Here is a 22,105-nt window from a genome sequence, read left to right as displayed (position 1 = left end):
GAACCTAACACGAGAAGTCCAGAACGAAACAAGCATGAAATAACATGGTTATACCAAAGACATCAGCTAAAAAGGTTGGAAGGAGGGGCGCCTGGGTGGCTCAGTCGGTTAAGCATCCGACTTGGGCTCGGGTCATGATCTCACGGTTCGTGGGTTCATGGGTTCGAGCCCCGCGTCGGGCTCTGTGCTGACAGCTCGGAGCCTGGAGCCTGCTTGGGATTCCGTGTCTCCTTCTCTCTCTGCCCCTCCCCTGCTCACACTCTGTCTCTGTCTCTCAATAATAAATAAACGTGAAAAAAAAGTTACAGTGGTTGGAAGGAACCATCTCTAGGGAGTAAGAAACATGGTCAGTCAGGGAGGGGAAGACAACTGTTATTTCCCAACTAGCCCTTTAGAACTATCTGACTTTTTAAACCACGTGCATGGATAACACTAATTTTTAAAAAATCAAAATATTAAGCACACCACAAATGAAAACATCCAAAACAGGAGGCTCTCTCCTCTACAGTCTCCTTAAAATGTAGTTAAGAGAGTAAGAGTGTTATTTTTTTATATCCCATAAAATGATCTTGAAAATTAAAGGCAATCCAATAACATAAACAGAACCTTTAAAAAAACAATTATGAAATACCCTCTCTCCCTCTCCCCAAAGGGATGACTCATGTAAGAGTGAGTAGTAACTGGTTCTGTTAACCCCTCCTTGCTAAACATGACTCATTTATGGTGAGGTGGGCAGTAAATGATGTCACAATGTATCCAGGGAGTGAGCCATAGGTTGAAAATATAGTCATTGGTGATTATGGTTAAGAACTGCCCTGAGAGCTTAGAATAAAAACAAAGTAAAATAAATAAATAAATAAATAAATAAATAAATAAATAAATACAAAGTCAACAAGTCAAGATATGATATTTTGGCATCTAAACTCTTGTAACAGGCTTGTGACTTCAAAATGTGCCTCTTTCTAAATTTTTTTTTTTAACATTTATTCATTTTTGAGAGACAGAGCGCGAGCAGGGGAGGGGCAGAGAGAGGGAGACACAGAATCCGAAGCGGGCTCCAGGCTCCGAGCTGTCAGCACAGAGCCCAATACGGGGCTTGAAATCACGAACAGTGAGATCGTGACCTGAGCTGGAGTCAGACACCCAACTAACTGAGCCACCCAGGTGCCCCTAAATGTGCCTCCTTCTAGACAGATTTCTTTGGGGCCTTTTACAGAGATCTCATCTTTACTATATACCTGTTACTTCAGGAACAATAAAAGTACTAATTCTCCAATCTGTAGGTGTAATTAGGGAAGAGGTCTAATCCAGTATCAAAGCTCCAGGAAGGTATTAAATGTCTTCTTTGGCTTTCCCCTGTGGCTTAAAATACTTACAGCATCAGTTACTGGTCATTTTTCATACCAATTTTAAAACCCCAACCTGGGAGAGCCTGGGTGGCTCAGTTGGTTAAGCATCCAGTTTCAGCTGCTCAGGTCATGATCTCACGGTTTGTGGGTTCGAGCCCCATGTCGGGCTCTGTACTGACAGCTCAGAGCCTGGAGCCCACTTCAGATTCTGTGTCTCCCTCTCTCTCTGCCCCTCCCCTGCTCGTGTTCGGTCTTTCTCAAAAAAAAAAAAAAGAATAAATGTTAAAAAAAATTAAAAACAAAACAAAACAAAAGACACTCAGATCTGTGGAACAGAACAGAGAACCCAGAAATGGACCCACAAACGTATGGCCAACTAATCTTTGACAAAGCAGGAAAGAATATCCAACGGAATAAAGACAGTCTCTTCAGCAAGTGGTGCTGGGAAAACTGGACAGCGACAAGAAGAAAACTGAACCTGGACCACTTTCTTACACTAGACACAAAATAAACTCAAAATGGATGAAAGACCTAAACGTAAGATGGGAAGCCATCAAAATCCTCGAGGAGAAAGCAGGCAAAAACCCCTTTGATCTTGGCCGCAGCAACTTCTTACTCAACACGTCTCCGGAGGCCAGGGAAACAAAAGCGAAAATGAACTACTGGGACCTCATCAAAATAAAAAGCTTCTGCACAGCGAAGGAAACAATCAGCAAAACTAAAAGGCAACGGACGGAATGGGAGAAGATATTTACAAATGACACATCAGATAAAGGGTTAGTATCCAAAATCTACAAAGAACTTATCAAACTGAACACCCAAAAAACAAATAATCCAGTGAAGAAATGGGCAAAAGACAAGAATAGACACTTCTCCACAGAAGACATCCAGATGGCCAATCGACACATGAAAAAATGCTCCACATGACTCATCATCAGGGAAATACAAATCAAAACCACAATGAGATACCACCTCACACCTGTCAGAATGGCTCACATGAACAACTCAGGCAACAACAGATGTTGGCGAGGATGCGGAGAAAGAGGATCTCTTTTGCATTGTTGGTGGGAATGCAAGCTGGTGCAGCCACTCCGGAAAACAGTATGGAGGTTCCGCAAAAAATTAAAAATAGAACTACCCTACGACCCAGCAATTGCACTACTAAGCATTTATCCAAGGGATACAGGTATGCTGTTTCAAAGGGGTACAGACACCCCAATGTTTATAGCAGCACTATCAACAATAGCCAAAGTACGGAAAGAGCACAAATGTCCATCAATGGATGAATGGATAAAGAAGATGTGGTGTGTGTATGTATATATATATATATATATATATGTATGTATACATATACATACATACACAGTGGAGTATTACTCAGCAATCGAAAAGAATGAAATCTTGCCATTTGCAACTACGTGGATGGAACTGGAGGGTATTGTGCTAAGCGAAATTAGTCAGAGAAAGACAAATATCATAGGACTTCACCCATACGAGGACTTTAAGAGACAAGACAGATGAACGTAAGGGAGGGGAAACAAAAATAATATAAAGACAGGGAGGGGGACAAAACAGAAGAGACTCATAAATACGGAGAACAAACAGAGCATTACTGGAGGGGTTGTGGGAGGGGGGATGGGCTAAATGGTTAAGGGGCACTAAGGGATATACTCCTGAAATCATTGTTGCACTACATGCTAACTTGGATGTAAATTTTAAAAATAATAAAAAAATAAAATAAAATAAAGAGAGAGAGAAAGAAAGGAAAAGGAAAAAAAAAAAGAAAAAAAAAGAAAAAAAGAAACAAAACAAAAAAAACCCCAACCTGGTCTCCCCTACCCATCCTAGACACATCTGCATTGGGTTCTCTACGCCCAAACCCCAGCTCTCTCCCCAAACCCCAGCTTTTGTGACTTAGTGCCCGCAATCTGTGCGTTTGGAAACCGTGATCCTCACAACAAATGTGCCATTAGGGAGTGATTAGCGCTGAGCTATTCCCACTCTGCTCTCTCCCGCCTCACGTGCAAGAGGGCTGACCGCATTTGAGACCTGGGGGTCTACACCCGGGAGGGTGGGCCGACTCCAGGCCCTGCATGCCTCAGCGTGCGGGGCCGAGAGTCTGTTCTCACCTGGGCGGCGGGATAGGGGTTCAGCGGGCTGGTGGCCGACAGCTGTCTGCTGAAACCCTGATGCGCTTCGGGGCCGGGGGACAGCGTGAGGGGGCTGACCGGGGGCTGCCGCCGCCGAGAGGGGCCGCTCAGGGCCGTGGTGGAGAGAGACGGGTTGCTGAGGGAAAAGAGCCGGAGGGAAGGGTGAAGGGCAGAGGCGCTGGGCGCGGGTGTCTGTGGGTGGCTGTTCGGGGAGGACGAAAGTGCAGTCTTGCTGAGCGCGGCCTGGATGGAGGGGTTGCTCCGAGAGCTCTGGAGGCCTACGGGACAACAGAGTCACACGTCACTTGCCACAATCTTTCGTGTCCCTGAGGTGAAAGAAAGCTTCACTTCCCACTATCCGTATTCGATGCCGGTTCTGCCCGTGGGGAGCTCCTGGCGGCTCCCCTAAGCGCACTGGTGGCCGACGTGGCCGTGGTGGGGAAAGGATGCACTCGGACTGAGAGCTGGTGGCCGCAGGGTGACAGTGAGTCGTACTCCCGGGGAAGCGTGGAAACGGCCGCTGGGCGGGCTGGACAGAGGCCAGGGGTGTGTGTGCTCAGCCACAACCAGGCCAAAAGACCCCAGGGCCGCGCACACATTCTGTTTAGAGCCCCCGAACGCGCTGTCCCAGGCACCTGCCCGGATCCTGCGCTGCCTTCAGAGAGCATCCCTTCACTGAGAGTCATGGCTCTGGGGCGCTGCCTTGGCGGGGACCCTGTCAATACCCTGGACACCCCAGAGGATCACAGGAAGGGACCCCCTCCCGTGTCTCCTGCTTTCTCTTTGCTTTTCCGGCTCCCCAGAAATCTTTAAGGGCAGTCTATTCCAATTCAAGGAAAATGAAGTTTTCGCCGGTTCTTTGTGTCATTTGGGGGGAAGGGTAGTGAATTTTAGCACGAACAAGAGAGTTTGGGAAAAGGCATTTCCATGGCACAGGCTTTTGGGGCATAAGTTCTATGAGGCCGGGACCGTATCCTGCGTCCTGCCAGGCCTGGCACAGAGTGGCCTTGCTCCGTGACTTAACAATGCCACCACGCATCTCAAATGGGAATGCCGTGTTTCAAAGTTCAGTCCATCATTCTGGTATTGGCAGTTGGGGCGAGCAGAACTGTGTGTTCTTTTATGTTCATAAAAAAAAAATCAGTGTTAGATGAAAGTTACTATAATTCAGCAATGACAAAGCATTCTTTGCTGGAAAATGCTTTTTTTTTTTAAATAGAGGCACCTGGGTGGCTCAGTTGGGTAAGTGTCTGACTCTTGGTTTCAGCTCAGGTCATGATCTCATGGCTCGTGAGTTCGAGCCCTGTATCTGGGCTCTGCACTGACAGCTTGGAGCCTGCTTGGGATTCTCTCTCTCCCCCTCTCTCGGCCCTCCCCCATGCTCTCTCTGAAAATAAGTAAACTTTAAAAAAAATAGGGAAAGGGCACCTGGGTGGCTCAGTCAGTTGGGCGTCTGACTTTGGCTCAAGTCATGGTCTCGCAGTCTGTGAGTTCAAGCCCTACGTTGGGCTCTGTGCTGACAGCTTAGAGCCTGGAGCCTGCTTCAGATTCTGTCTCCCTCTCTCTGCCTCTCCCCTGCTCACACTCTGTCTCTCTCTCTCTCTCTCTCTCAAGAATAAAATAAAAACATAGAAAAAAAAACTTTTAAATAGGGAAGATGTCTCTGATAAACCCTACGTAGCTGTTGCACAGTGCAAGTCTCCATGGAAAGACCAGAGATCCAGCTGGCTCAAGAATCAGGGCTAAAGATGTGAACTGAGGTTAAAAAACAAATCCACTCATTCAGAGGGAAAGCTCAAAAATGTTTAAAAAAACACGTACAGCCTTGTATACATGCATTTTAAGGAGTACCTAGAAATTATATAAATACTTGATATCGGGTCTGACAATGTTCTGGACAAAATAATACTTTTGTGAGGAAGATAGAGGATGGTGGTAAACACAGGACTTGCAGCTGAAGCAAAGTGCCAAGGGCTGCCCCAGCTGCCCCAAGACCCCAGAGAGCTAAGTGCTGATGCTGCTTTGTTTAGGTGACCTTGGATGCCCTTGTACCTCCAGAATTCAGCAAGCACACGAAAGTAGAGCAGCAAGATAATGAAATGATCTTAGTAAGTAAATAAAGGTAATCTCTGAAATCAACTCTAAAATTCTGTGGTACAATGGTTGCACTGCTACGAGCATTAGAGAAGCTTCCAGCTGCCCAAGCTAAAGGGGACTTCTCTCCTGTGAGTGGTGAATTCTGACCTGCGTGAACCAGCAGGCCCTTTCCCACTGGTGGACCATCACTGGGGAGCCCTTCCAGAGGGAACGGTCCACACCACAGTCACTGGGGAGCCCTTCCAGAGGGTGAACGGTCCACACCACAGTTCTTGGGAACCCTTACAGCGGGAGGGGTGGACCGCACCACTGGGAGTACGGGGTCAATACCTGCCTCAGGCATGGACAAGAGCGTCTGTGGAGGTTCAAGTAAATCCAGTCGTGTTCCAACATAGGATCTGAGCTGCGGGCCCTCAAACTTGTACAGTAACCCAAGTCTCATCATGGCAACGTTTTTTTAATCCCTTTTTTTTTTTTTTAATTTATTTATTTATTTTGGGAGAGACAGACAGAAAGCAGGGGAGGGGCACAGAGAGAGGGGGACAGAGGATCTGAAGCGGGCTCTGCGCTGACAGCAGACAACCCGACGTGGGGCTCGAACTCACGAACTGTGAGATCATGACCTGAGCCGGAGTCAGAGGCTCACTCGACTGAACCACTGAGGCGCCCCCCCGCCCCCCGCCCGCCCGCCATGGCAACATTTTAATATAGCCATATGCTGCGTCTTTAGGCACCTCTGATTTGAACCAATAATTTGAACCAATAATTTTAAACTGTGGTAGATTTCTATTTAATATATTTATCTATCTAGTATAAAATATTTTCATCGTATCCCTCACAAATTTTCTAAAATCCGTAATATTCTCTGTGGCACCTGGGTGGAGCGTCCGACTTTGGCTCAGGTCATGATCTCATGGTTCACGAGTTCAAGCCCCGTGTGGGGCTCTCTGTTGTCAGCAGAGGCCACTTGAGTTCTCTGTTCCCCACCCTCTCTGCCCCTTTCCAGCTCACGCTCTCACTCTCCAAAATAAACATTAAAATAATAATAATAATAATAAATAAAATAAAATTCAAAGTATTCTCTTTTGAAATCCAATGGGAAATTAGAGGGATCTAGAGAGAGAGCCGTAATTATAAACCACCAGCATACATTGATTAAGAGCCCCAGACATTGTTCAGTGAACACAGAAAGGAAAGGACTTGTTTTCCTGGACTCTCCCATCCTACTCTCCCAGTCCCAGGACACCCGGGCTGGTGAGGACGATAGACGACAAGGTTTAGCCCAGTGTGCTAGAGCCCATCCAACCCGGCAGAAACAGACCACCAAAGGGAAACGTCGGCAGGGGTCAAGAGCTACCAGAACCGATAACGTAACTTATCTCTAAGTCGGATGCAGTCATTCTCATTGAACGACTAATAGGCCGCCTGGCTGGGGGCCACCTGTGATTCAGCCACTTGGGCACCTACACGGGTGCGGCCCTTAGTGAGTGGCCGGCACTTACCGGAAGAGCTTCTTATGCCCAGGTGAGTCATGGCGGCTGGCAGGTTGCCCACACTGTTCCCCACACTCATACTACCAAAGATGTGGTCACTGGTGTCCAGTGAGGCCGGCAGGGGCGCGGAATAGTGGAGGTTGGTTAGGTCTGGCAGCGACCCCCCCGGTATTCAGGGTCCCCAGGAAGGGGGAGAGGCCTATGTTTTGGCCGTTGTGTGGAAAAGCACTGGGAAAAAAAAATAAAGAGAGAGAGGAAGAGAAAGAGAGAGAGAGAGACAGAGAGATTACTTTCTAAAGTGCATTTGGCTGCTGGGGAACAGAACATGCTTGTTGAATAAAGGCAGCAGGTATCAAACACCCAGGCCCCGGCATCGTGGGCTTTAACTCTCCCTCGTTCTGAGAACTTGCATCCTTGGCTTAACCTCTCTGAAGGGCAACCGCCTTACCTGTTAACTCAGACTAAGGACATCACCTATGCCCACTTTACAGAAATATCTTCCGCGAGCAGATCGGACTGTGGATGCAGAAGTTCTTTGAAAATTATAAAGCCCCATACAAAATGTGAGGCACTGCTTTATATTTATGGAGCTCTTTTTGCTAGATTTTAAAAGTATCTTTCCCACCAAAAAAAAAAAAAAGAAAAAGAAAAGAAAAGAAAACAAACGAAAAGAATGTCGGCATCAAACAGGTACCTTCTAAGATATATTTTTTCAGTTAGAATCTTCGTAAGTTTTGAAGTGAGAGAGACATGCTGGCAGTCGCCTGCTGGTAACGTGCCGGGGGGGCGGGGGGGCACAGCGTGCCAGGCGCTGGGCTGAGGGCGGGCCGTGTGAGGACGAGCCGAGCCAGCGGATTCGCGGTCAGGCTCACCCCTGACGTCTGCAGACCTGGAGCCAGAGCTCAGATGGAGGCCCACAGACCGTGCGTCTAAACTTCTAAAAGTTATGAATCAAGTGAACGAACTCTTACACTGTCCCAGAAAACGACACCTTCTTGATAGTTCTGGAAAGCCAGATTCAAGCTGAGAATCGCCCGGTTCCTTGAAGTTCCACGCGGGGACGCACGGGGGGTGTCGTCCCCCGTCCACCGCAGCCCACTCCTCACCGGGGGCCACCCGTGGGGCTATCCCAGCCTGCAGGCCAAGCCCCGGCCACACTCCACATCCCCCCACCCCGCCCCTCAGGCAGGCGGTGTGTCCCCCAGGGGCCCCTTGGGACGCCAGACTCCAGGGGAGTGGGGCCTCTAAAGTGTGGGGCTCCGGGAGGGGCTGCCCAGCCCAGGCCTGAGGGGCACCGCGCTTGGGGTTCACAGGCAGGCGGGAGAGACAGACCGGCAGTGAAGCAAGCGACTGCAGTGTGGAAGGAAGCGTGTGGGGCCTGGGCCGATAAGGGGTTGGGAGGACCGTTAGGGACGCGTGACACTGAGGACACAGAAGCGGGAGTTGTCACCGTCAGGACGGGCGGGGGAAGGAAGCCTTCACCGAGCACAGGGCAGGGTGCTCACGCTTCAAGGAAGCAGCGTGGCCAGGGAGTGACAGCAGAGGCCGGGAAGGGGTGGGTAGCAGATGAGGCAGGAGGGGAGTGAAGTGAACAAGGGGTGAGAGGATGTGCTGTTCTGCAGGGTCCAGATCAGGGACTGTGAGAAGTAGGGAGGCCAGCATAGGCTGGAGAATGCCGCCTCAGAGATGCCACCGTGGTTACAAAGTGGAGGACGGCGTGAGGGAGCAGACGCTGAGGCAGGGAGAGCCTGTTAGAAGGCTCCTGTGTGGGGGCGCCTGGGGGGGTTCAGTCAGTCGAGCGCCCGACTTCGGCTCAGGTCATGATCTCACGGTTCGTGAGTTTGAGCCCCGCGTCGGGCTCTGTGCTGACAGTTCGGAGCCTAGAGCTTCGGATTCCGTGTCACCCTCCCTCTCTGCTCCTCCCCTGCTCATGCTCTGTCTCTCTGTGTCTCAAAAATAAATGAAAACATTAAAAATTAAAAAAAAAAAAAAAAAAAAAAAAAAAGAAGGCTCCTGTGTGGTCCAGGTCTGACCAGGAGGAGAGCTGTGGGGCTGAAGAGGAGGAAAACAGCTGGAGGAAGGTGCCGTTAGCCAGGAGCAGCGGAAGGCAATGTCAACACGTCACCTCCCAGGGACCAGCCACGGGCATCCGGGCCTCAAGAGACTCAGACAAAGCAGCCATATAACACAATTCTGTAGTGCAGTGACAGAGCCTGGTGGCATAAGGTGTGGAGGGGATGACCGGCAGGCGGGGGGGGGGGGGGGGGGGGACTCCCCGGGGGGCTCCTGGGCTGAGTTCGAAGGCCCAGGAATTCAGAGCATCTAGGTGGGAAAACCATTTCAGGCAGAGTTCACAGCCTGGGCAAAGCAGGGAAGCGTGAAACCACACAGTGTGCCCAAGGAATTTAGATACCGCAGGAAATACAGCAGGAAGGTCAAGTTCAGGAGAGGCGGTGGCGATAGGAGGCGGGACTGGATAGGTAGGCAGAGAGCGCACAAGGCTCAGACAGACAAGAAGCCAGTGGAAGGCTCGGTGGGGGGGGCAGGGGGAGACCTAGTCATTCTGAGGACAGTGTGGCTAATAGACGGGGGAGGGAGGACGCACAGGGAGCAGAGCCTGGGGGCAGCAAGGTCAGTGGTGGCCGCTGCTGAGTAGTCCCAGGTGACAAAAGGAGAGCATGTGGGAATGGAGAGACACGGATGAAGTCTAAAGACACCTGCAGCAGTCCTCGAGAAGGACTCCGGATTTTGCAGCATGGGGATGCCAGCCTAGGGACACTGGGGTGTATGAGCACACCGGGGGTAAGGGTAGGTGCTCGGGGGACGATAATGAATTCTGTCTTAGACACGGAGTCCCCACAGTGCAAGAGGATGTGTACTTGGGATGTCTCCTGAGGAACAGCGGGAGCAGAGGCCAGGCCACAGTAGGCTGAGGAATGGACAGGCCTTAAGGAAGACTCAACAGTAAATACTCTTCCAAAAGTGTGGCTAAGAATTCTGGAAACGAGAAGGAAGGGAGGGAGGGAGGGAGGGAGGAAGGGAGGAAGGAAGGAAGGAAGGAAGGGAACGGAAAGGGAACTCAGGGCTAAGGAAGGGCTTTTTCAGCGTAGCTTCCTTAGTAAGTACATTGAAATGTAGACTGAAAAACCTAGTAGAAGGGCTGGGAAGGGCCAAACACTCAGGAGAGGGAAGGGCAAGCAGGAGGGAGAGGCTTCGGAGAGCCCAGTGGGGACGAGGGCCAGGGCATGGGTAAGGTGAGGGGGCACCTCCTGAACAGGAGGGGGCACCTACGGCTCTGATCCCAGGAAAACAGAATGGTGAGGGGAATCGGGCAGGAGGGGAGCTGAGCGTTCCTTCTGGGTGGCCTCCCTTTCTGGGTACAGGTAGGGGGGGTTAACTGTGGAGGCTTGGAAAGAAATGGGGAAGAAGGAAAGGTGTCCAATGTGACGGATGAGGAGGAAAGGTAATTTTGGTTGTAGAGAAACTGAATGGGAAACCTTGTCTTTCAGGGGGCTGGATGCAGGACACCGGTCGTAGGGTTAAAGGTCAAGGTCTAGGAAAAGGAGCTTGGGAACCCAGAGCTGATCACCCTGAGAGCAGACGGGCTCTCGGGCTGAGAGAAGAGAGACCCATGGGGTGGGGGTGGGGGTGGGGGTGGGTGGGGAGGGACTGCAGTGGGAGGAAGGGCGGAAGGCAGGGTCCCGCGGCTCGTAACAGGGATGGGGAAAATCACTGGCCAGTGTGAAGCAGGTCATTGGTGACATTCAAAACAGTTTCTCTCTGGCTGAGAGAAATACAAGCTGTAACTTTCCAAATACACTTACTCCCGGCCCGAGTTCTCTCCTGAATCTGATATGAGGCATGTGACAGTATCCCTAGTTCAAAACCCTCTGATGATTCCACTCTGACTTCAAGTCCCATGCAAGCTACGCCAGCCTCCGCATTCTCCAGGCACACGCCTGCCTCAGGGTCTCTGACTTGCTGTCCCCTCCGCCTGGAACACGTCCCCCTTCGGCTCCTCCCAGGTTCGGGTCACACAGCATCTCAGCCAAGAAGGGGCTTGCCGATCTGCCTTTGCCTTCTTCCTCCTGGCGCCTACCAACACATGACATATTTATCTGCCTAACTGTCCCTGCCCGTCTGTCTCCTCTAGAGCATCGGCTCCTTGAAAAGCAGGGACTTGATGTGCTTTGTTCACTGCTCTACCCCAGCACCTACGATCAGGGGGCCAATAAATACTTGAATGACTAAGAGTCACTGAATAGAACCCCGCCTCTAACACAAGAGCAAGAAAACAACACTCTTTATCTGTGAAACGCCAGCTCTAAAGCTCTGGTGGGGGGGAGGGGAGGCGGCCAACAATTCGCAGCCTCGTTCCGGAACGTGGGCCTTTGGAGTCTTGATCCCTCAGTTGTCTGAGGGGTGAGCCAAAACTGGTTCTTGAAGAAAATCTTAGCCCTTTCCATAAAAACCACATCGCCCCCTATCTGCGGGGACGTCCTGCGCCCCAGGTGTGCTGGTCTTCCGTCCAGGTATGTGTCCTGCCAGGCTTTTTGACTTTTTGAAGAGAAGGTCAGTCCTCAGCTCAGCTCGGTGGACTGTTAATTGCACGAGTTTAGGTTTAGCCAAAAAAGAAAAGGGGAGAAAGAAATAAAGTCCGCACTCCGGGGACTCCGTAGGGAGTTCCCTGAATGAACTGCCGTGAAAAACACATAGAAAGCTTTGCTGGGGAAATAACACGCAACGACGGCCTGAGGTCGATTAACTCCGTCCACAGACTCTGAAATGTGTGCTCGTCCTCAGGTAGATCGTGCAAGGGTCCCGCTTTCACACCACATTATTTCGAGACCCGGAAAGAGTCGCTGCTTCTCAGCTGATTTTGGTTCGAAGCGGTGGGACAGCCCTGGGGGGCTCTGTGAGGACCCTGCCCCTCGGGTCCCCAGGGCTCCGTCGGTGTGCACGCTGTACCCCATCTCGCGGGCCAGTTCGAGGGGCGCCTGTTGACGTGGGGGCTTCATTATCCCTCCCAGCTCCCCGCTCGTCCGCAGCCCCGATTTCCTCATGAACTTCCTGCATTAATGTTGGTACCATACCTACTTTTTGTGAGCTGTCTCAAATCTTTTAGGGAGTAAAGCTGTACGCTCCTGAACGCACCGGCGAATCAGTGGTTTCAAAAACACTCTTTTTGTAGTTGCAAATTTCTCCTACGATGTTCATCTTCCGCTCAGTTTTTTAAATCGTGGTAAAACGTACCTCACGTGAAACGTTATCACTCGTAATCGTGTATTTCAGTGGCACGAAGGGTGCTCAGGGACACACTCTCAATCGCCTTCTGCGCAAGGAAGCCCCCAGGCTGACGGACGCCGTCGCCCTCCCTGGCCACCGTCCCCGATGCCACGGGCCTTCGGCTTCTGCTTCTACAGCGGAGCCGGGTACTGACCAACGCTCGGCTGTGTTCCTCTCGGGCGCATCTAGGGCGGTTTCACTTGGCACCGCGGTTACGCAACTTGATGACTTTAAACAAATGAAACATGAGTACCAAGGGGAGCTGCTGTCCCTAAAAAAAAAATTCAGTGGACTTCCCATTCACACATGGTAAGTGAAGCTTCCCAGGGTTTTGTGACAAAGCAATGAGGCTCTCCTTCCGGGAGAACCTACGGTACGGTCTCTGAGCCGTGAACGGGCAGAACGTTACTTACCTGCCGCTTCCAACATCACAGGACCGAGGGCGCCCTGACAGGGACTGAATCTGGGGAGAGACAACAGTAATCGGGGCTTACGCACTGCGAAGTCAGATGCCAGTTTTTTGAAAGAGTCTTTGTCAGTGTCCTGGGGCCCCAGTCAGTGCAAGGAGAGCCAGCGCTTGGGGGAGCATCCTCGCACGGCACGCGTTTCTGTTCTGACTAGACTTTTCCCGGCCCGGGGGGAGGCAGAGCATGAGTAAACTTTCTTCCTTTTTTTAAAAAAACAATTTTTTTTTTAATGTTTATTTATTTTTGAGAGACAGAGCATGAGCGAGGGAGGGGCAGAGAGAGAGGGAGACACAGACTCTGAAGCAGGCTCCAGGCTCCGAGCTGGCAGCACAGAGACCGAGGCGGGGCTCGAACTCACGGACCAAACCACCGTGAGATCATGACCCGAGATAAAGTCGGATGCTTGACCCACTGAGCCACCCAGGAGCCCCACAGCCAAGTTTCTTGATTTTTGACGTGTTAATTTATCTTCTAGAGGAGTATTATTTCCTTCAAAAAGGCCAATGTTGGGGCACCTGAGTGGCGCAGTTGCTTAAGCGGCCGGCTTCAGCTCAGGTCATGATCTCGCGGTCTGAGGGTTCGAGCCCCGCGTCGGGCTCTGTGCTGACAGCTCAGACCCTGGAGCCTGCTTCGGAGTCTGTGTCTCCCTCTCTCTCTGCCCCCTCCCCCACCCATGCTCTATCGCTCTCAAAAATAAATTTTTTTTTTTAAACCCGATGTTTTCTATAGAGAGCTTTTAAATAAACATTACTTTTCCAACTGGCCTCACAAGAAAAGAAGAAAGAAAACAAAACCGGGTGAAGAAGGAGGAAATTAATGTCAGAAGAAAACACACATTTTAACTAGAGTCGAAGCTTGGGGAGAGGGGGCAGGGATTTTCAATTTGTTCATTGTAGCATCTATCCCAGCAGCCAGGATGCCTGTCGGTAGGGGCTTGATAAACAGATGCTGGGGAAAAAACCCGAATGTACCGTTGACTCACTCTTGTCCCAGAAACGATCTACAGAGTGCCGCGTGGCCACAAGAACCATGGTGAGGACGGCTCTCCAGAGAGAGCAGTCCCCGGGGCTCAGGGAAGAGTGGGTACCGCCACCCCTCCGCTGGAGAAGCCACACGTGTCCTCTGAAAAAAGGCTCCAAACCCGCCTGTGCCTCCCACGGCCCCAAAGACAGTGCGGCTGCTTCTCCTATGTTTAAGTATGTGAATTTTAAATTCCACCCAAAAAAAAGGTGAAACATCACATACATCTTGCTTTTACAAAAAAAAAAAACAACCCACAAAAAAAAAACCCTTTCTAGCCCATCCTTAATGCTAACGATGACTTCGATACATTTGGCAGAAGAAACTAAAACTGGACCAGGGGACCCTGAACAGGTGGGAGAGTTAAGTCAGCACAGGCAGTGGTGACAGAGTCTCGCTCGTGGCCAGCACAGACAAACTGTTTTCTTTCAAAGGCAACACAGCCTCCCTACCGGAAGAAAGGCCAAGTCAAGTACCCGGGGACGCCCTGCTTCCGCAGCGAGGTTTACGGCGAGCGCCACGGCGGAGGTCAGCTAGCACAGCTGTGCGTGCAAATACTCAGAGGCTCACAGAAATCACAAGACAGAGGACTTGTTTACTGACTCCCCCGAGAACTCAGGTCAAATACCCTGGATTCAAGAAAGGGGGCCGAAGCTGGTGACAGGGAGGAGGTCTGGCTATAAAACAGAAAATGTGCCCATGACTAGCAGCAACGAGGTGTCTGTGCTTTTAGGAACAGGACTGAGGTGAGAAGGACGGATAGGCTTTTCGGAATGAGTAAATTCACAGGAAAACCGTAAGCCAGGAGATCACTGTACCAGCTCATCAACACAACTGTAAGTTTCGTTTAAACCATCATCCCCAACGGTTGTCCATCTCTGTCCCCTGACACCCTCTCTTCCTTCTCTCTCAATTCCTCCTATTTTCCCTACTGCAGGACTTCACACCGACATCGGGCGTGCAAATACCCGGAGACAACACACACGGCTGAGGACGGTCGCTTACCTCCTTGGCCTCCCACAGCTGTTTTGGCAGAGGCTTGGGAACATTTAGCAGATTCTCTTCCTTCAGCGGGCCAGGGAAAGATAGCACTAAAGGGGGGAGGAAAAGCATATTCACTGTGTTTAGAAGGTGGCCATCCCACCCTCGGCCAAACTCATCATCTTTGCAAACAAGGTGATTTTATAGGACACGTTCTGTAGTGACTCGCTACTGAAGAAGGGGTTTTGCGCGTTGCTGTGGGGCAGCCCTGGATTCAGCCCTGGAGTGTAAGGTGCAGCGAGGGGCCGCCAGTGAGAACCAGGGCGTCAGCGGGGGGGCTGCCGTGCAGACAGGGAACAGACAGTGCGGGCCTCTGCAGCCGGGCACCCGGTGGAGCCCTTTGGGGGCACAGGAAAACACATTCCCGAGAGATGAGATGAGGAAAAAAGGCCCAGGAGCAAGGAAATGGCGGGCAACTACGGAATGGAGATACGCTTCTCAACAGAGCATGGCGTAAGAAAAGAGTGGCAGGAAATAAAGTTCAGAAGGTTGAGGCCAGATTGGGGGAGGGGAGGCCCTGAAAGCTGGGCAAGGAGAGCATGGAAGCTGGCGGGGTGAGGAGAGGCCACAGTGGCCCAGGAGGGATGAAATGAGGGCAGTGAAGAGAAGAGGGACCCAGCATGGAAGGTGGCAGGGAGGCTGCTCCCTGGCGGGTGGGGGCGGCAGGTGGACGGGAACTGAGAATCCAGACGGTTTGAAGCAGAGCCACTGAACAGCCAGCTCCACGCCAGGGAGGATGTTAATGTCCCGGGTCTGGCCAGGGGAGACCGGGGGTTGGGGGATCTGATGTCAGGAAGGAGATTCAACCCGAGAGGCACTGGCGACAGCTCAGAACTACAACTGCTGTTGGGCCTCCGTGGCTACACGGCCTCTGGCGTGACTGTCGTGGCCCCACACCAGGACAGTCTGTGCACCCGAGGATAAGAGGCCCCAGAAAGAAGTCACTTGAAACAGAGACCAAACTTGCAGAATAAATCCTGAGAATGAGGACACGGCTGCCATTTCGGCTTGGATATTCCAGGGTGAACCACCGTTCCTGGTGGGGGCTGGGGGTGGGGTGGGAGGGCGTCCCTCTTCATCCTGTTATTCGAGCCACTCTCTTTTGGAAAGCTTATTTGGTCAAATTAAGTTTCAGGTTATAAAGATTTAGAGAAAGAAAACCGCGCCTGGTGCTCGGTGAATAAATGAACTGGGTCACGCCCTCCTCCGTCAGTAGGTTGCCAGCTCCAAATGGCTTTAGGAAACTCAGTATCTTCTGCAAAACTGGCAATTTCACTTTGCAATCAGTTTGCCTTTCCTCCCACTGTCATCTGCATCTGTTGAAAACTTTCTTTTCTTTTTCTTTTTAGATTTTATTTTATTAAAAAAAGTGGGTTTTTTAAAGGTTTATTCATTTTTCAGAGACAGGGAGAGAGACAGCCTCGGGGTGAGGGGGAAGGGGGAGAGAGAGAGGGGGACACAGAATCTGAAGCAGGCTCCAGGCTCTGAGCTGTCAGCACAGAGCCCGACGCGGGGCTTGAACTCACGAACTGTGAGATCATGACCCGAGCCGAAGTCGGACAGTCAGCTGACTGAGCTACCCCGGCACCCCTCTAGATTTTATTTTTAAGTAATCTCTACCCTGAATGTGGGCCTTGAGTTAAGGCACCAGCCGGGTGCCTTAACTTGCAAAACTTTCTAGATACGAAGAGACAGCTGAGAAACAAAGTGTTTGGATAACTAGTGGTTTCAGTGACTGATTCATTAATATTTTCATGTGGTTACAACTTCTGTGACCTAACTACTACATGGTTCCTCTCTCCTGCCCTTGATCGTGGCTCGTGTCAGCATTTGGGGAAGTCCTGGACACAGGACTGTGAAGAGTTCAGAGTGGAAAGGAGGCTACAGATATTGTGGTTAGCATCTCGCTCGGCACCGGTAGGTGAAATCAGTTCATACCTTCCCCGTGTACATCGTTCTCACCATCACAGAAACCTAGTGGGAGAGAAAGGAAAAAAAAAAAAAAAACACTTTTATGTGGTACTTCCAATTTTATTTAGCCAAGAATCAGTGACTCTTTCTGATTTGAAATAGAATTTTGAAAATAGAAATAGAAAATAGAAATAGAAAACAGAATTTTGAAATAGAAAAAGGTGGTTTTGGTACACGGATGCTCTTCCCAAGGTGCATTAGCATTTATACTAAAATTAAAATAGACAGGATTTATTTAAGTCGAAAGCTGGCTCCTTTCTACTTTCCTTTTCCTTTAAAATTATCTCCGTCTTAATTTTTTTTAACTGCCTCTATCCTGAAAGAAAGACAATGTACAAAGTCTGAGAACCTCTATTCAAATCACAAAGGAAAGAAATAAAGGTCAAAATGTTCCCGCGTGTGGGGTGGGGTGGGGGAAGGGCAGGCAAATCCAAAAATCCACATGACTGTTCCACACTTAGCACGTGTATCTAGAGGGACAAACTGGAAGTTCCATGTTGTGCCTTGTTTTATATATATATATATATATATATATATATATATATATATATATATATATATATTTATATATTTATATATTTATATTTATATATTTTTTTTACATAAATATGTAAGTATTGCTTACAAGGGGGTCAAGTTATTTTAAAAATAAATTTACCTGGAGTCTCAGTCAATTTAAGTAGTGTATGTGACAGCTATTCACAAAGTTTTAAAAAAAATTTGACTGGGAATATATTCTGGCTAATCCAGCATTTTTAACCCATAAAATACAGTGCAGATGACAAAGTACAGTATTTCCCATTGCTCTAAGTGAAAACCCACGAACTATGCCAAGAATGATACGTTACCGTGCTCCTTGGAGTGATGAAACACAGTGAGTTTTCGGTATAAAATCGGGACAAAGTTTTAAGTGCTAAGTCTTTAAAGAGGCTTACATGGGTCAAGCTTAGTTAAGTTTCTGGAGAAAGCTCAACCTATCAGTTAACCTGATGAGCCTCTGCAGCTTAAAGGAAATGTCTGACGATCATTCATTCAACCTGCATTCATCAAGTTCCTGCACTGGCGAGTGCTAGGCGTGGCCAGATGGTAGGGCAGAGGGGAGAAGTCAGAACAAGGAGGCAAGTTCTCCAAAACAGGTAGAAGACGGCCCATCGTGGTGGGGCCCAAGGCAGGGGGCACCGCTGAGAATCCCCAGGAGCGCTAACAGGTGGATAAATTAAGCTCACTCATAAAGACAGAACCTCTCTCAGCCCACGCAAACAGAATCTAGGTTAGTGACCTAAGACTTGACTTTGGTGCACGCCAAGAGTTGGGCAAGCCCGTTAAAATGCAGGGTCCTGGGCCTGTCTCGAAGACTGATTCAGAGGGTGTGAGGATGGGCCCAGGAATCTGGTTTTAATGATCACCTCCGAGGACCCTCCACAGACAGTCCTCGCCTGCTCTCTTAGGGACTCGGACGAGGCTAGAGCTTAATCCCCATGTGCCACGTCCAAGGAAAGCAAGGTGAGCAGAGAGCACTGGGAAACGAGGTGCGGAGAGACAAAGGGCGTGGCTCTCAATCAGCAGCGTCAGTAGGAGGGGAGACAAACTTCTGATTCATACTTTGGCTTCCTTGGGGACCCTCATCTTGAGAAAGGGCCTGGAACTTGACCGTTCTGACCGGGAAACAGTGACTATCCCATTACAAATAATAAGCTAAGCTTGAATCGGCAATCTGGCGAGCTACGTTGCAACATCTCTTCGTCATCAAGACCCCAGCCACCCTGGGCTCCATTAGGAAGGCTGACCTCCCCCCCTCATACGCGAGGAGCCGAGGGCTACCTTGTGAGACGGAGTGGCAAGCAGACATCACCCCTCTGCTATCCCGTTGGTACCACTGAAACAGAAGGAAGCCTTCCTGGAGGAGGAGGCATCCGAGTCAGGCCCATGAAGGATAATGACCAGGATGATGACACTGAGAGCCAACATTACTGTTCATTTACTATGTGCCAGGCTCCCCAGCTCTGTGAGGCAGTCTATGCCGTCCTCACAGCGGCCCTATGAGGCAGTCACTATTAGCAGCCCCAAGATCGCGCTGCCTGCAAATTCTGGGACTCTGTGTAGGGATTTAGACACTGGGGAGTGAGGGTGAAGGGGATGCCCCAGTGTAAAGACGGGAGGAGGAGGGGAAGGAGGGGAGGGTGGGGAAGAGACGGGGAAGAAGGGAAGAGTGGGAAGGAGAGGCAAGGCCAGTGTGTACAGCAGGGGCCAGAATGGCCGGAGCACAAGGTGGGAGGAGTGGCGGATGAGGCTGGACTGAAGGAGCCTGCCAGTTACGGGCGTGACGACGCAGCAATCAGGAGTGATGGGATCACAGCCGGGCTTTGGAGAGAGGGTTCTAGCAGCGGGAGGGCGGGATGGCTGGGAAGGAGAAAGCCCCAAGGCAGGGAGAGCGGGCGGGGAACCAGCAGACCGGTCCAGGCAGGCAGGAAGCGGGCCCGGGCAGCGAGGACAGAAGGAGGTGGCTCTGAGGCTCACTGCAGGACGGAACGGCCCGGACTTGGCTGCTGAACGGTGCGAGGGGTGTGGGAATGGGGGAAATCACGGGCGACAGGCTCGCGGCTTCAGGTAACAGCAAGAACGGGGGTGGCGGTAATGGATGCTAGCGCCAACCCAACACCGAACCAAAATATCCAAGCCTGGATTTTTTATTACTGGATTAAAAAAATGCCCTAGGATACGACTATAAATAAAGCGCTAACGCTAAAAAAGGGAACGCGCTGTGACTGAACATCTGGAAACAGAGGACACTCACCCACATCGGTCCCACAGGGGACGGCAACGACCACGGCTCCATCTGTGTTCCGGGAACCCTCGAGGCCTCGGAGCCACGGAGGGCTGACCTCCCAAATGCAACCCAGACCACGTTCCTTCTGCCCGCTCCCATGCCGGACAAATCTAAACTCCTGGCACCGGCTGGGTTTGTTGAGCAGGGATGTGGCAGGTGCAGCAGGAGGTGGGTCCCTTCAGCCTCCTCGTCCTGGCACTCTTGCTGTCTGGGTGACACCTTCGGACCCCCTTAAGATCTGGGATGCTTGTGCCCTCCCCCTCTCCCTCCTCTACGTACACAAAGGGTCATTAATGGGTTCATTTCCTTCAGGGTTATTTGCATTTGAGACCTTCTCCTTAACTGAGCGGGTCACAGCATCTGCCTGCTGAAAGGCCACCGGAGGTCCAAGCCATGCCTCTTTCCCAGGGGAGGGGCTCAGGGCTGCAGTTCCCAAAGCTGGTACAACTCAGCATCTATCTATAGCTGTGGGTGCACAGAAGATGATTCCCACACGCTCTTGGGTCCCGGAAAGGACAGGGACCGCTCCAGCCCCCTCCTCCACGGCAACGTGGGAGCGAGGGAGCGGAGGGCAGTTAGGGGACAGTCCTAGGCTAGGAGACCGAGCCAGGCTCACACGGAGCCCTTCTGCTGGCCGGGCTGTGTGCGTGTGAAATGGCCAAGTGCACCTGCTGCCAGGGAAACGGTCAACGCTTCTCTTCGTAGGTTCTGGATAATTAAGTAAGAAGAGAGAAACTGTAAGAGCCTTGTCTGGTTGTGTAAGTTTATTTCTGTCATTTACATCAACCACTTACTGTTGACGCCTAATTGTCACGCAACTCAATAACCATTATGAAAATTGCGAAGCCATGTATCAGACTAATGGCTTCTTCCTCTGGGGACGCAGACTCCCGCTCATGGATGGATCAGTTTCTTGCTCATGTAGTTACATAAGAGCAGATGCTCCCTTATCAGCTTAAAGCAAACCAACAAAGAAAAACATGGACTGAGGCTACATCATTATGCTCGGGGAAGATTCCCAGGGAAAGAGCACTTATTACTGTGTCTGCTGCAGAGCCTAAATCCTGGGCTTCAATTATAGTTTCCCATCACTTTTTAAACCTTTACTTTATTTGGTTGGTCCTATAATAAGAAATACCTTTTTGCAAAGCTAATTGATATTTTTAAAATCCAAAAGGAAAAGAGAATGAAAAAAACTTTAATGAATTACAGGGGGAAAATACACGAAACTATTTAAAATAGCTCCCACCAACAAACAGAATTCTCCAGAAATAAGCCCCATCCTTGGAGACTTGAAGAATACTTTAAACACGCTGGCTTTCCCATGTAAACACATCCTTATTTGGATGTGTTTCTGAGCTATGCTATTCTTGCAAGGCTGCTGCAGAGAAGCAGGCACACAGCTCGGAGGTTCGAGCTGGGAGGTCAGCCCACCTTCCCCGGCTGTCAGCCACGAGGGCCCAACAATCTCTACCTGCTGATTTGCAAAGGAGTGACCACCTTGATTCTCAGGTCAACCCAGAAATTCTGCTCCAGGGTTTCTTTCTTGGTCTGTCTACCGCGATCAACGTTTCCATTCTGTTGCCTTTCTGCCCTCCGACCGACCTGGACAATCTCCTCCCCACCCAGGCTAGCTCACTCAGTTAATTGCCTCCTTCACTTACTTTCTTTCCTCTCTGCACGCAGGCCTGAAAGGCTCCTTCCTTAAAATTACCCACGATTTCCTTCTTGTCTCGAGGATTCTGGCCCTTTCTGCGGAAGCATAAACTTTGCAAAGAGGACGACAACACAAATGAAGGAACGGCAGGGGCAGAAATGAGCTCGTTATTCACGGTTCCGGGGCGAAAATCCATCAATCTGGTTCCCTCTCGGTTCAGGGAGACCAGGGTCCTGCTGTACTTCCTGGCACCTCCACTGATCACAGCCTCTGCCTTTCTGGGGTTTCTCTCTTTGCTCCCATCAATGCCTCTCCTGAGGCCAAACTACCGCATCTCCCGTGCACCCCATTTCCCTCGGCAGTGAGCACCGGACTCCCGTCCAGCTCCCACGATACCGCCAGCCTGACGCTCACACTCCCGTGGGTGGAGACACAGCCTCGTGGCCCAGACCACCTCTCAACCACCTGACACTTGAAACGTAAATGAACGTTTGGGCAAATGCAGCCGTCTCTGAACTGCACCAAGGGAGCAAATACGGCAACAATTGTTACTAACTTAATCCCATCCCTACCGTGGGCAAGGAAATAAGACCTTGGACATTCTCCTTGGAAGGAACAGAGACTACCTAGGGCTTCAATGGCCTCAAAAATAAAGAAAACCAGAAAAGCTGCTATTATCTTGACCAAGATTTACTTATGCTCCTGTTTTAAGACCAAACACGCGGCCCTAACTGTTTGTGGACAAGA

General features: G+C 50.5%; 1 protein-coding gene across 1 annotated transcript in view; it reads right to left on the bottom strand.

Moving 5' to 3' along the window:
* The window catches only part of CRTC3 (CREB regulated transcription coactivator 3), a 102,890-nt gene that overhangs the window by 9,585 nt on the left and 71,200 nt on the right, over window positions 1-22,105 (bottom strand). The window contains 6 exon segments of the mRNA XM_042988004.1: window positions 3,479-3,777; window positions 7,099-7,255; window positions 7,257-7,317; window positions 12,789-12,838; window positions 14,868-14,953; window positions 16,842-16,877. Coding sequence (XP_042843938.1) covers window positions 3,479-3,777; window positions 7,099-7,255; window positions 7,257-7,317; window positions 12,789-12,838; window positions 14,868-14,953; window positions 16,842-16,877 — 689 coding nt within the window.

Source organism: Panthera tigris, chromosome B3, assembly GCF_018350195.1.
Source record: "Panthera tigris isolate Pti1 chromosome B3, P.tigris_Pti1_mat1.1, whole genome shotgun sequence".
Taxonomy (NCBI): domain Eukaryota; kingdom Metazoa; phylum Chordata; class Mammalia; order Carnivora; family Felidae; genus Panthera; species Panthera tigris.
The sequence above is the reverse complement of the archived record's forward strand: the minus strand, read 5'-3'. Positions and strand labels throughout refer to the sequence as shown.